This window comes from Vipera berus (assembly GCF_964194415.1).
Source record: "Vipera berus genome assembly, chromosome: 2".
Classification (NCBI taxonomy): Eukaryota; Metazoa; Chordata; class Lepidosauria; order Squamata; family Viperidae; genus Vipera; species Vipera berus.
The window spans coordinates 233,639,863-233,655,579 of NC_138203.1; the positions used below are offsets into that span (position 1 = coordinate 233,639,863).

General features: G+C 36.5%; 1 protein-coding gene across 16 annotated transcripts in view; it reads left to right on the top strand.

Annotated features, from left to right (window-relative positions):
* The window catches only part of SLMAP (sarcolemma associated protein), a 94,643-nt gene extending 80,837 nt beyond the window's left edge, over positions 1–13,806 (top strand). For 11 of the 16 annotated variants that reach the window (XM_081318064.1, XM_081318073.1, XM_081318066.1 and 8 more), the window contains 4 exons: positions 208–325; positions 1,024–1,195; positions 3,505–3,639; positions 11,978–13,806. In XM_081318064.1, coding sequence (XP_081174190.1) covers positions 208–325; positions 1,024–1,195; positions 3,505–3,639; positions 11,978–12,067 — 515 coding nt within the window. In that variant the 3' untranslated portion in view covers positions 12,068–13,806. Of the gene's footprint in view, positions 1–207; positions 326–1,023; positions 1,196–3,504; positions 3,640–10,518; positions 10,609–11,977 lie in introns of all 16 variants that reach the window. The other 5 variants (XM_081318074.1, XM_081318076.1, XM_081318068.1 and 2 more) reach the window with 1 other exon arrangement.
* The last annotated feature ends 1,911 nt before the right edge of the window (positions 13,807–15,717 follow it).

Below are 15,717 nucleotides of genomic sequence, written 5' to 3' on the forward strand. Positions count from 1 at the left end.
TTCTCCAGAATGTTCATTCCTAAATCAGTGAGCCTAACATATTACTAATTTTAAGTTGTTTTTTTAAAAAAGCTTAGCCCACAAAACACTAATTTGTCATAGTGAAAACCAGTTTTTTAATCCTAATATAATTGGCACTAGTAAATCTTTAAAAATAGTTATTTCTTAGCGAGCTTCAAGAATATTATAGCATTCTTTGCTTTGTAGGTGAGCTTGAAAAGTTAAGAAAAGAGTGGGCTGTTCTTGAATCTGAATGTGTCTCATTAAAGAAGGAGAATTCTTTGCTTGCATGTGAACTTCAGCAACAGGAGAAGGAGCTGCATAAGTAAGTGCCATTGAATCAAATAGAAAAAGGTTAAAGGCATTAAATTCAAAACAGTGTCTCCTGATTTAGGGGTTAGTACTTATAGATTTCTTTCTATTTATTGTGAATGTTACAGTTCATCTAAATTTTCCCTCTTATTCAATTGACCTGTTTTAGCTACAATTCTGTTTCTACTTATTCACCTCAGTGAGCTAATTAAAAAAAGTATAATTATGTGAGACCAAAGTGTCTTCTACCCTAGAAAATATATAGAAGGTGCCCATATCATTCCTCTTCCCAAATCCCAGCTGATTTTATTTTATATAAGCTTTGCTTCATTTAACATTATGAAAATAAGCCTCTTGGGCTCACTCATTTTCCTTCTGTTTTCTTCCAATATAATTAACATTTTAAGCCTTTATTGTTACAACAATTGAACTTCATAAACTTTAGATTTTAAATGTTGGGATCTGCTTGGTTGGTTTTTGGTGTTATTTTGAGTTGATTGGAAATACTTGCTTATGCTTTTGTTCAAACCAATACATGTTTGGAACATTATGTCTTCTTTTGTACTCAGTAGCCTATATATAAGAACTTTAATTATAAGATTATGCAGTAGACTTAATATTACGATTACAAAGAGCACACATTTATAATGCATTGGTGTAAACACTTATTTCTAAATATGAAGTATTGTGATTTTTTACTTTCTTTTATAGCTCTCAGCAACAGAGTTTAGCACTTACCAGTGATCTTAGTGTTCTGGAGGGAAGCCGAAAGGAACTTGAAAATAAAATGGGTTCTTTAAAAGAAGAACATCAGCGTGATGCAACTACTCTAAAAACTCTTCTTAATGAGGCAGAAAATCAAGCTAAGGATGCTCAGAATGAGGTAAGTTTCAAACTGCTTACATCAGGGGTGTCAAACTGGCGGCCCGTGGGCCGGATGCATCATGCTGAAACCGCGCCCACCCCATTGCCGGCAATGGAAAAAGTCGTGATATGTCACGACATACCATGTGACGTTGCGAGTTTGACACCCCTGGATTACATGGTTATTTGCATTTCTTTAAAGAGGCCTAGAGTTAGGGTACTATTTTCTTCTCCTAACATTGGCCCTTTTATTGGATGAATTTGAATGAAATAACTCAATGAAATCAAGCTCAGATTTCTTTCTCTTCTCTCCCAGTATTTCTTTGAGCAAGAGATTTGAAAGTTGTATCGCTATTCAGTTTTAAATAACATTGCTCATTTCATTAAACAGAGAAATATAGCTGGTGCCTGGGTTATTCAGTGCAATAAACTATGCACCATTTTAAAAATGATATTTTACATAAAATGGCTAGGCATAAAGCATGGGTATCTGCATTAAATATATTAAACAACTAAGGCAGAATCACATATCCCTGGTCACTGTTGCTTCACTAAGTAATATATTCTTAATTGTGTGCTACTTTCATCATATACTGGTCTCAATTCTTTCAGAAACAAACTTTCAAGTTTCCATTTGTGCAAAATATTCTGTTATTCAATCCTTTTAACTTCATGATATATTTTATCCAAATAAACAAACATTCCCATTCAAATTAGAGCAGTGCCAAGAGAACCTAAAATAACACATTGGTGCAGGGCTGTTTAATAACTTCCTGGTTATGTTTTGAATGACAATATGTGAAGAATCATATGAACTGCACAGAATCACTTTGGAAAAAGATATGGGCAGCATATAAACTTAATAATAAATAATTTATTAATATTCTAATCAAGTTTTTTTAATATATTTTTCCTGATCAGTTGGTAGTATGCCAGTAAAGAATATATATATTGATAAATATCAGAGACAATAGTAATTCTTTCAGACATTTGATTAGCTTTGCACATCTTAAACTGATGCTTTTAAGTCTGGGAGAGGCAAGATCTTTATTTTAAAGCCATCCAATTAATATTATTGAATTATTTCTCTTACTGAGTTATCTTAAAAATAGAAAATAAAATTTGAAATTAAGGTTTATAGGTCTGGACAGTTAGTTTATAGATTATAGTTCTGGTTAGAGAAGGTACAATTATAGTAATGTATTCACACAAGGCATATTTAAGTGATCAGTTTTATTTAAGAAATTAGGCAAACCTCTGACTTCAAAATCTTCAGGTCTGCATTCCCACTTTTTTAACAGTTAATGAGCGATATCACATTTTATCACTTGATGGAAAAAATGTAAGAGTTCTGGTCAAAGAAATGCTTTTGTCTTTTGTCACTTTTCTTTTAACAATAAGATAATTTATTAAATTTATATACTCACCAACTCACAGCAACTCTAAAACAGGATTCTTACTCAGTGATCACTGGCAAATCAGTTCTCTTCCTGACGGCTGTTGAGCATGCATTCTTGAATTTTGTCTTTATCTGGACCTCTATTTCAGTTATTGACCAATAAAAATACATTAAAAAAATTATCCCTAACAATTCACAGCCACTTGTTTACACATAACGTAGCAAAACTTTGCTTCTTTTAAAGAAATTTTTTTTTCATTGCTTAACAGACAGTGTAAATAAAAGTTATCAGAGTGGTATACATAAAACAAGGGTGTTATCAGGATTCATATGGGGTTTTCCTATATTTCTCATCTAGGATGAGAGAGCATTAAATTGAGCTAAAGTTAAAGCTCTCCTAAATTTGGGAACTGTGATATTATGTCAAACTGATTTAGGCACTAAAATTTGGTAATTTTAGTTCCTAAATCAGTTTGACATAATATCACAGTTCCCAAATTTAGGAGAGCTTTAACTTTAGCTCAATTTGGTAATTTTAGTTCTATTTGGTAATTTTAGTTCTATTAAGAGAAAAATCATCCATCTCTATTTGATCTTTTATATTTAAATCTGAGCTTTCTAAATTTTTGCTTTAGTAATGATGTAGCTTAGTCTGATTCTGAACTTAAGATGGCATCATTGGAGAAACTATAGAGGCTGAGTTTCTGTTGGATCACTATTTCCTCGGAAGATTTGTAGCTCTCTGCCAATATTAGACGCATCAGCCAATTAAGTCTGTATAAAGCATGTGAACATCTAAATTCTTATTCCAAATCCTTATAATAGAGAGTAGTAATTTGTTAAAGAATTAAAAATTATTCAGAAGTTGTTTTTAACTTATTTTCAGAGTTTAAATATGTTTTTGCTTTTGCTATTTTTATTTCTTTTAGTATGAAAAGACACAGACCATGCTTTCAGAGCTGAGGTTAAAGTTTGAAAACACCGAGCAGGAAAAGCAATCAGTCACAGATGAACTTAAACAGTGTAAAGAGAACTTGAAGCTACTTCAAGAAAAAGGAAATAATGTAAGTCAATAAAGATTGTGTATGCCAGATTGTATTTAATTTCCACTGTGAAGGTATTTGGATAAGATATATATGAAAGCAGTTGGTTCATATTTTCCTGGATATAGATGATAGAGCATTAAGAAAGTAATTTTAAATTGTTTGTGAATTATCCAAAAATTGAATATTTTTTCAGATCCAGTTGGAAGGCTCCAAACATTGATTTTTCTTCCTACTCCCCCACTATTTTCCCTTTCCTGAATATAATCTGACTTACAATAGAGCACCCATTTTACAGGTGCAAAGAAAAGTTTTCTGTTGAATAAAGATGAAATTAAATAGATGGGGGTACAAAAACTAAGAAACAGATAAAGATGCTTATTAGGATGATCTCACTCATTCACCCTCGCTATTGTCCCTCCAAACGTTTAATTCTGAGGCTTGAAAAATATGCTTTTTCTTAGGCATCATGGCTTAAGTAGCATCTGATTGTTGTTCTTTTTTTATGTTAACAGTTTGACCAATGGTGACATCTCATTTTGTATAAATATTGTGATTGGCATCTGAACTGTGTTGCTAATATTAAAAGCAACAGACCTTGAATTTCCCAAAAAAGTTATTTTAAAAGTAATTTTAAATTAACCCAGAGTTCACTATGAAAAATATAGAATCATTTATTTATGTATTTGTGTTTGTTTATCTGTCAAAATTATTAATTATCCATCTCCTTTACAGAGGGCTCTGAGCAGTGTATAATTTAATCAATATAATAAAATATCCATATTCTAGCCTGCTATTGATCCTAGTATACAGGGAGTGCAGAATTATTAGGCAAGTTGTATTTTTGAGGATTAATTTTATTATTGAACAACAACCATGTTCTCAATGAACCCAAAAAACTCATTAATATCAAAGCTGAATATTTTTGGAAGTAGTTTTTAGTTTGTTTTTAGTTATAGCTATTTTAGGGGGATATCTGTGTGTGCAGGTGACTATTACTGTGCATAATTATTAGGCAACTTAACAAAAAACAAATATATACCCATTTCAATTATTTATTTTTACCAGTGAAACCAATATAACATCTCAACATTCACAAATATACATTTCTGTCATTCAAAAACATAACAAAAACAAATCAGTGACCAATATAGCCACCTTTCTTTGCAAGGACACTCAAAAGCCTGCCATCCATGGATTCTGTCAGTGTTTTGATCTGTTCACCATCAACATTGCGTGCAGCAGCAACCACAGCCTCCCAGACACTGTTCAGAGAGGTGTACTGTTTTCCCTCCTTGTAAATCTCACATTTGATGATGGACCACAGGTTCTCAATGGGGTTCAGATCAGGTGAACAAGGAGGCCATGTCATTAGATTTCCTTCTTTTATACCCTTTCTTGCCAGCCACGCTGTGGAGTACTTGGACGCATGTGATGGAGCATTGTCCTGCATGAAAATCATGTTTCTCTTGAAGGATGCAGACTTCTTCCTGTACCACTGCTTGAAGAAGGTGTCTTCCAGAAACTGGCAGTAGGACTGGGAGTTGAGCTTGACTCCATCCTCAACCCGAAAAGGCCCCACAAGCTCATCTTTGATGATACCAGCCCAAACCAGTACTCCACCTCCACCTTGCTGGCGTCTGAGTCGGACTGGAGCTCTCTGCCCTTTACCAATCCAGCCACGGGCCCATCCATCTGGCCCATCAAGACTCACTCTCATTTCATCAGTCCATAAAACCTTAGAAAAATCAGTCTTGAGATATTTCTTGGCCCAGTCTTGACGTTTCAGCTTGTGTGTCTTGTTCAGTGGTGGTCGTCTTTCAGCCTTTCTTACCTTGTCCATGTCTCTGAGAATTGCACACCTTGTGCTTTTGGGCACTCCAGTGATGTTGCAGCTCTGAAATATGGCCAAACTGGTGGCAAGTGGCATCTTGGCAGCTGCACGCTTGACTTTTCTCAGTTCATGGGCAGTTATTTTGCGCCTTGGTTTCTCCACACGCTTCTTGCGACCCTGTTGACTATTTTGAATGAAACGCTTGATTGTTCGATGATCACGCTTCAGAAGCTTTGCAATTTTAAGAGTGCTGCATCCCTCTGCAAGATATCTCACTATTTTTGACTTTTCTGAGCCTGTCAAGTCCTTCTTTTGACCCATTTTGCCAAAGGAAAGGAAGTTGCCTAATAATTATGCACACCTGATACAGGGTGTTGATGTCATTAGACCACACCCCTTCTCATTACAGAGATGCACATCACCTAATATGCTTACTTGGTAGTAGGCTTTCGAGCCTATACAGCTTGGAGTAAGACAACATGCATAAAGAGGATGATGTGGTCAAAATACTCATTTGCCTAATAATTCTGCACTCCCTGTATACTAGCATCAATAGTATAGCCCTAATAAGCTTGCACTTTTGGTAGAGCAACCAGTTTGCTCTTTTGCATATTGAAAAAATAATTCATATAATTGGAAGCTTTATTCTACAAAAAGTGTTTTCAAAGTTCTGATTATACAGGGAGGCAATAGTGAATAAAGAACAGATACAGGATCACAAATTCAAACATGTTTGTATGTTCTTTAAAACTGATAACTTTACTAAAATGTTAACTCCTATTGGGGACAGTCTCAAAATAATTTGAAACTTAAAACATTTAAAAATTATATGGCCCATTGTATCATAAACCAGGTGGGTTTTTTCAGCAAGAGGGAAAGTTGGAATTTTGAAAGCATTTGACAGGTGTGCTTACAGAATGTCTGATTACTTCAGCCTCATGTTTAAGTAAATGTAGGCAACATAAACAACAGTATTGTGGAATTCCACTGAATTGCGCATGATGTGCATGCTATACCTGTTAGTACATCTTTGAAGAAGTTGCATCTTTTCCTGGACTTGTAAGGTATCTTCACAAGAACAGCAAAATGCCTATGTAAGCTAAGATGCAGATAGAAGTTTGAGAGACAGGGTATGTTCCTTAACTCAAAAATGCATATGTAAGCTAAGGCAGCTCTTACAAGATGCAGGTAGATGTTTGAGAGACAGGGTATGTTTCTTAACTCAAATAAGTATTTTTCTAAGATTGAGTGGCTATCCAGTGAACTCAGGAAAAATTGCAGTTATTTTTAAGGAGACCAAATTGATGCTGTGTGCATGCCTACATCCATTCCAAAACATTGCATACACCTAATCATAAGTGTTATTTTATTTCACTCAGTAAATATTTTTATGTGAAGCACATCTTATTGCCAAAATATTTTCACTAATTAAGTTGCTGGCAGTATTTTTTCTTAATTGATCTACTGCCTGATACAGGTCTTACAGTTTTATTTAATTATTTGTTTGTTTTATATACCGCCCTTCTCCTGGAGGACTCAGGGCGGTGTACAGAGCAATAAAGTAAGAATACAATAAAGCAATAGAGTGAAAAATTTTTAAAACCCAAATCCATCAGGCCAGGCCGGCTTGTTGGAATAGATAAGTTTTTAGATCACGCCGGAAGGAGCGAAGGTCGGGGGCCATCCGGATTTCAGCTGGTAAGCGGTTCCAAAGGATTGGCGCACCCACCGAGAATGCTCTCCCCCTGGGGGTCACCAGCCGACATTCTCTGAGCGGTGGCACCCTGAGGAGGCCCTCTCTGTGGGAGCGCACAGGATGGAGGGATGTTGACGCTGGCAGTAGGTGCTCCCGTAGGTAATCCGGACCCATGTCATGTAGGGCTTTGTATGTCATCACTAGCACCTTGAATTTCACCCGGAAGGCAACTGGAAGCCAGTGCAGCTCACGGAGCAGAGATGTAATATGGGAGTATCGGGAGACCCCCCAAAAGCACTCGTGCAGCTGCACTCTGCACCAGCTGAAGCTTCCGAGTGGTTCTCAAGGGCAGCCCCATGTAAAGAGCGTTGCAGTAGTCAAGACGAGAGGTCACAAGTGCATGGGTGACTGTACGCAAGGCATCCAGGTCCAGATAGGGTCGCAGCTGGCGCACCAGACGAACCTGAGCGAAGGGCCCTCTAGTCACAGCTCCTATATGATCTTCTAAGGAGAGCTGTGAATCTAAGAGGACACCCAGATTGCGAGCCTTATCTACGGGGGGTAATAACTCGCCCCCGATATTAAGAGATGGAATACTCTGAATATCCTGACATGCCGGTATGTACAGCCATTCAGTCTTGTCCGGGTTGAGTTGAAGCCTGTTCCTCCCCATCCATTCCCGGACCGCTTCCAGGCAACGGGACATCACGTCGAGGGCGTCACTGATGTGGTTGGGGTCGAGATGAAAAGCTGGGTGTCATCAGCATACTGATGATAACCCACTCCAAAACCACGAATGATTTCACCCAGCGGTTTCATGTAGATGTTGAACAGGAGAGGCGAGAGGACCGACCCCTGAGGAACTCCACAAACGAGAGACCTTGGGGTCGACCTCTGCCCTCCTGCCAACACCGACTGCGAACGTCCCAGGAGATAGGAGGAGAACCACCGAAGAACTGTGCCTCCCACTCCCAATCCCCTGAGACGCCGCAGCAGGATACCATGGTCGATGGTATCGAAAGCCGCCGAGAGGTCTAATAGGACTAGGACAGAGGAATATCCCCTGTCCCGGGCCCTCCAGAGATCATTCACCAGAGCGACCAATGCCGTCTCCGTGCTGTACCCGGGCCTGAAACCCGATTGGCACGGGTCTAGATAATCCGCTTCATCCAGGACCAGAGGGAGCTGATGCGCTACCACACTCTCAACAACCTTCGCAAGAAAGCGAAGGTTAGAGACCGGACGAAAGTTATTTAACACAGCTGGGTCCAGCGGGCTTCTTGAGGAGAGGTCTCACCACCGCCTCCTTCAAGGCGGCGGGGAAATTACCCTCACTCAAAGAAGCAGATATAACCGCCTGGAACCAGCCTCGTGTCCCCTCCCGAGCTGCATAAACCAGCCAGGAAGGGCACGGGTCCAATAAGCATGTGGTGGAGCTCAATCTCCCCATAATCCTGTCCACTTCCTTCGGAGTCACAGGATCAAACTCCTCCCAGATAACATCGACAAGACCGCCCGTGTCCTGTTCGTCAGACTCTGCCCAGTTGGAGTCCAGGCCGGTCCGAATCCGAGCGATTTTATCCAACAGATATTGACCAAATTCCTCAGCACGACCCTGCAAGGGCTCCTCCCTCACCTCCTGATTGAGGAGGGAGCGGGTCACCCTAAACAGGGCGGCCGGGCGATTATCTGCGGACGCGATGAGGGCGGAGAAGTAATTAGACCTCGCCGCTCTCATCGCTGCGAGATAAGACCTAATAATAAGACCTAATAAAATTTTAATTTTATCATCCATAATTTCCATTTACCTACCTATTGTTCTGATATGAAATGGATGCAATTATGTAAATGGGTCATTTTTAGGAAAATACTACTAATAGGTTAACATGCCTTAACAAGATTTGATTATTAGGTCATAAGACTCTCTAAATGTGGGATTAGAATTTTAGAAGTAAAATATACACTTGTTTTTTCTACCTTTGATTCTCATGTGGTTTGGGGTGCACACAATCTGATTTTTCTCATTCTGTTTAGGACCATATACTATTCATTACCAACACAATAATGCTGTATGTACTGTAGTATAGGTTATTTTTCACTGCCTGAATGTTATATTTTTCCCATTGTCTTCATGTAAAGCAAAATATCCCATTATACTTTTTAATCATCTTAGTTGACCTTAAAGAACTAAGAATCTAACCAGTAAGGTACTAGTTAGTATTAGGTGCCCTTCAGAATTTGGGCTAAATTGAAAACTTAAAAAAAAAAAGAAAACTAAAAGAAAGAAAAGAAAAAATCCCAGAAGGAGGCAATGGCAAACTAATTCTGTATTGTTTATAGGAAAAATGCATGGATATGTCTCTATAGTCAGCCAACAATTGAACTTGACTTAGAAAGTCTTTGCTTTTTTATTTAAGAGAACATAATGAGAAACTATCAATGAGGTTCATGATAAGAGTTGCTGAATCAGAAGCAAATCTTGGGGTGCAGTTGTTTCACCCACTGCTGCAACCCCTTTATCCTGAGTAATTAGTTTCTATTTTAAAATCAGATTTAGATGTTAATAGCATTTTAGATTTAGATAGGACTATACACAGTGAAATAATATTGCTTGTGAATATGCTTGTTATTCCTTTCCCTGTTGAAAAGTATTGTGCATAACTTAATGTTTAGCCCAGAAAAAAGTATTATCAAAATTATAGCTACACAATGAGGCATCATTTTGAAGAATACATATAGTTATACAAAATCGCGTGTTCTTTACAATGGACATTGTTTTCCTTCGGAGATAACCTTTATTTCATAACCTTTATTTCATAGAAATGATATGTATGTAAGAAAAAATTATATAAGTGACCACCAATAATTTGGCTACAGAGTTTGTATTTTATTACAGTGATAAATTGATGAAGAGAAAGATAAGTTTGAGGAAGAGTACTTTATGGACAGAGTTCTGGATCAGTATTTGAAGTTCTGAATTGAGTATGGGTGAAACCCTGGCATTTGTTGTACATGTAAAATGTACTGCACACTATCATCTAGTGTACCTACCTACCTACCCACCTTCAGATATGTTGGACTTGCTGGGTAGAGACTATCTGAAGGGAGATAGTCATCCAGCCCGATGAAGAAGGCTGCTGTAGCAAATTCCATGTGACAAGAAAATAATGTTTCATTTTTCATTATTCATGTTTACTCTGTACAGTGGTATACTAACTTTGTATGCCAAAGTAGTTGTGTCTTGTTGGATGTCTTTATGTTTCAGTTGAAACAAGAATTGATCTTTAAACTATCCCCCTATCTAAATCATCTTTACCTTATTGATTTGTATAGCACAAAGTGATCTTAATATCCCTTCCCTTCCCTTTAGCCTTCCATATTTCCACCCGTCCCAGCCGTATTCATCGGCCTTATCCTGGCTTTCCTGTTTTGGTGTTACAGCCCATTGTGGTAGAGAAAGGTACTACAAGCACTATTCGGTCCATTTATGTTCGTCCCTTGTCACCTGTTTGTGCCATTTTTGTAAAAAAAAATGCATGATGAAAAGGGAGTACTTATTTACCTGACTCCAATCAATTCTTCATTTAATAAGCCATTATTTATAATATTGGCAAACCAAGCAAACTAATCATTTAACATTTGTCTGTTTTCCCTGTGCTAATGCTAACAGTATCCTATTGTAAACGTGTTTTTCTGTTCCTTTTCCGATACACATTTGTCTTACATAAGGTGCTGTAGTTAGGGCCTGGAAGGAAACCTAACTATTTATTTCAGTCTTAGCAAATCAGATGTTTGCTTGCTTCAATTTGGTTCTTGAATTCTTTTTCTTTACCGTCAACTAATTCCAACATTTCTCTCTTTGAATGCTTTTTTAAATATATATATATATATATCTCACTATTGTGACAAAGATGGAGGGGGAAGGACAAAGATGAGGGCAGTAGGTAGAGGGTTTGCATTTCCAATTCTAAACTTGCAGTGGTTTTTGTTACTTTCCAAAATGAATTCTGTAAGACCATAACCACTTATGTAAAATAATCATAATAGTTAATGTTTTAAGTAGTGGACATGAACAATTATACATGTAATAATACTGCATGTTAATATTCTGACTCATTTTAAATCTAGGCAAGAAAAGATAAACATGCATTATTTAAAGGGATTTGAAGACATTTTAGAAGAATTCATAATTTGGCATGGGACTTATCTAGGTTTATTTGGGATAAAGCATAAATGCTGTTAATGAATTAAATTCTCAAAGAACTAATAGGAAACACTTTAAAATAAGAAAAGGCAGTATGCATACTTCAGATACCTTACATTAATTCTGGGCAGCATAATTTATAACAAAAGGAATTGCAGTCACATTACATAGTGAAATTATAAAGCTAATGCAATTAAGAGACAGCCAATTTGGTCTAGTGGTTAAGTACCAGGCTAGAAATTGGGAGACTGTGAGTTCTAGTTCCATAGGCATGAAGCCAGTTAAGTGACCTTGGGCTAGTCACTCTCCTAGAAAGAAGGCAGTGGCAAACCTCTTTCTAAAAATCTTGCCAGGAAACTGAAGACACCGGTCCAAGAGTCAACGCTAACTCAGAAAGCACCAAAATAAAATTTAAAAAGTTAGATCATGGACATTTGCGTCCACTGGAATTTCTTTTAAATGAAATTATACTTAATTAATTGAAATGCAGCCAACATTTCTCCAAAACCTAAATCTGACGGAAAACATTCTAGGCTTGCCAAGAAAGTTAAAGAAGTAATATCAACTAAAACAAATGAGAGATTGATTCTTTTCTTTTTTCTTTTTCTTTTTTTTTCCTACACAGAGCCAATGGCCTTGGATGCCTGTGATGGCAGCTTTGGTAGCTGTGACAGCCATGGTGCTGTACCCAGGCCTCACCAGAGCTTCTCCATGAGAACTGTTGTTGAATCCCTACCCCATCCTCCATCTAGAAGCTGGCATCATTCACACATTGAGGGAATCAGAGAATCATCCTCTTCCTAACCCTTTTTTTTACCTCTTAGTCCTTCAGAGTTTGGCAGCAGCAGGGTCGTTGCTTTACACTGTACAAAATGTATCTGTTATAAAGAGGGAATAAAATAATTATTTCATTCTATGGTAAGCAATATTATTGCTTACACATATATATAATTCTTAAGATTATATGTCGGAGTCCTAAATACTGTTATGGTGGCCTCAAGTAGGCTTCTTGGTACCAAATTATTTATGATGGTTAGGTGTGTGGGTATTTTACTTTAAAAATTGATTGCCCAGTTGAAAGCAATGCATTTTCCCTTATTTGGATATCCACGCCAAATATCCTTTAAAGACTTGGAAGTTGATGCAGTGTGCTCAGTGCCTTTCAGTTTGATGTTATTTGTACATTAACATATCATTATCTTTACTTGCTGTGAGTCACTGAGCTATTGGGAACAATTTTCTTTTTTTCCATATCTTCTGATAAAAACAAATATTTTTGTTCAGTAAAAGCCCTATTTTATTGATGATTTGGAACTTGTATAATTCATTGTCAGCCTTAAAGAGCTCTAGAAAAAAAACATGAGTGAAAAGCAAAAGTCTAGACTGTTTTTGTGTGCATGTGTGTGCCTGAGTGAATTAAGGTTTTTCTGGGAGCAAAATCTTGATTTTCTGATGAACATAGTGCAGTAATCCAATTTTTAGTTTGAATGTAATTTATTAAATTTCATGTATATAGACACTATGAAAACCCAATGTATTTTCTCACATATCACATTAGAAAAATGATTTTTTTTCAGTCACTTATTTGCAGAACCAAACTGGGGAAATATTTGTTTCTTTAATTGTACTTGCGTTGGCATAACTTCATGATGTGAGGTTCTTGGGTGCTTTTAGTGTTGGGGAAAGGAGGAAGAAAATCAAATTGGGCCAGCTTTCAGGAAGGGTGTAATATCTTAATTGGTCCTCTGTGCAACAATTTATGCTGAAAGAATGTGGTGTCCATAATTAGAAGCTTTATATCACAATTTGTTTCACCTTAATATGAATGTTTCTAGTTGAGTTATGAATATGAGCAATCATAACTTACATCTGACTGTGCTGGTTTCAGTACATATTAGCTCAGTTTATTAAGATCTGTAATAAAATAAAAAGAATTGAAAGATGAAATGATTCAACTGGTAGAAAATTCATAGGAAGATTTTTCTCAACTAAAATTGAGTTGGTTTCAAGGATTTAATGGCAATCAAAATCTAGTTCAATATTTAAATAGAGTTTTTAGATTATTTGCCTTTGAGGGTCATTTTTATTTTAAAGGTTCTGTCTTAAGCTATTTGGAATTTGTTAATGGGAGGATCATTTAGATTTAAGATTTAATGTTACTTCACAAATGTAGAAAATGTCATTTTTGTTTATTTCATTATTTTCAGTTGCAGGAAATTGTAACTCACCCACAACACACACATGCCAGTGGTACACAGTACCTCTTGTATATAGGTTATTGCAAATATTATTCTGAAAATGCTTAACTTCAGAATTACATTTTTAAAAGTAAATAATTGTTTTAAATCTATTTTGTAAAGATATAAAAAACAATAGAATTTCTGGAGTACAGATTGAACTATTTGCACTAACACATGTGATGTGCATGATTTAATAAAATAACTTTACTCTCCCTATGAATCTCATTTGAATCTTCTTTGATAACCACATATTTTATTTTGTACACCAGAGTATGATAATCAAAACTTATCACAGTGTTTCTATTACATCTGCTTATAATGAAAGGTGTGTTTATTTGCCATATTTGCCATATAGGTTTATTACCTGATTATGAGATTTAATATAGGCAACTCTTCATTAATTTTTATCATTATTATCAAATGTATTTTCCATCCATCTCACAGTTTGAAGCGACTCTGAACAGGAAAATGAAATCTGATTTCATTTTTACCAGTCAATAGTTAAGAATAAAATACAAGTAACATAAATAATACATCATCCATTGAAGTGAATATTTAACATAAGATAATAAAAGAGGATCATAAACCCCTCAATGGTGTCATCACAGCCTCCATAGATGCTCCAAAATAGTTTAGTTTTTAATCAATTTAAAAGATCAGCAATGTGGGGGCAAGGTTGATTTCCAGAGGAAGGCTATTTCTTAACATAGGTGGAGTTATTGAAAAAGAAGTTCCTGTGAATTTCATCCCGTCTCAATTCACAGAAGTGGAGAACCCCTAACAGTTTCTTTCAGGAGACATTACTTGGGCAGAACTGCTCCTAGAAGCAACATGTAGCCAGTATAGGATCTGATGCAGCAGGTAATGTGTTTGTGGTGAAAAGCATTAACCAATACCTGAATTACTACATACTGAACCAATTGAAACTTTGAAGAAGTCTTCAAATATCAAATATAGCCATATTTAGGGCATCCTATTACTTTATCAAAGCCAATGGCATGATGAAGATAGTAAATGTGACTTTATCAACAAAGTGCTGTGCAAACTGTCACAAGTAGGACAGCTGCCTGTTGCCCTCTAGTAAGACGGGAATTACCCACACAAAGCTTCAGGCCAATTGGACCCCTTGACCCAATTCAGGAGAAGTAATGACACTTAGCTTTCTTTATCAACGATACAGGTTTTAAACTGAACATAAAGCCATGCTCAAGCAAATCCTCTTCCTCTGTTGACACTTCAGGGATTATTTCTACTTCATTTTGCAGAGCTCAGTAAACCAGTTTGGTGCAATGGAAAACCCCACTCTGGAGCAAATTATGTCAAGCCTCAGTTTTCAATGGGCCATTAAGAAATCAAAGAACTGCTTCCAAAATGTTGAGGATCTCCCCAAGTCCTTGCCAGAAATTAACAAATCCATTATCTTTATTGGCTGGTGAATAGTGAATAAAATGAAATATAAGACTTTACTAGCACAAAACAAACCACTGCATTAACTAACATCACAACAGTGTTTTCTTGGCAATATAAGTAATATAAGTTAAGTCCAGATATGAAGAAAGATGCCAGATGTTTTGTTAACATCTGGCATCTTAATATCTTAACCGTTATGTTGGTTATTTTAAGAAAAAAAGCGTGATATATGTGTCACTTGATGAAAAACAGGGCAACCCTGCAGTAAGTCTCTTGCCCTCCTGTGGTTCATTAACTAAAATGGGCCACCATGCCTTTTTATTATCAGCTGCCATGGTCCTGCTGATAATTAAAATTTTCTTCTGCACAGCATGCCAGAAGCCAGGGGGTTTAATGAAGTGAGCTAATTTGACAGAGAATATATTTTCATGAAGGTGTGAGTTTGACTGAATAAATAGATGAATTTCAACCACCTTTGAGAGCCATCTCTAATGCTCACCTCCAATTCGCAATTTCATAGGTACATCGAAAACTAATGCCAGAAAAAGATTTAGTGGCCTATTGAATCTGCCCTTTGAGTTTGTTTTTTTCTTTTTAATTGGTTTTTTTAATTATTTTTATTCTTTTATTTTTAATTTTTGTTCATTCCTGTCTGATTTGCAGAGGCCTTGCTTGTAAAATTCAGCATTTTACAATATAAACAGACTTGTTACGA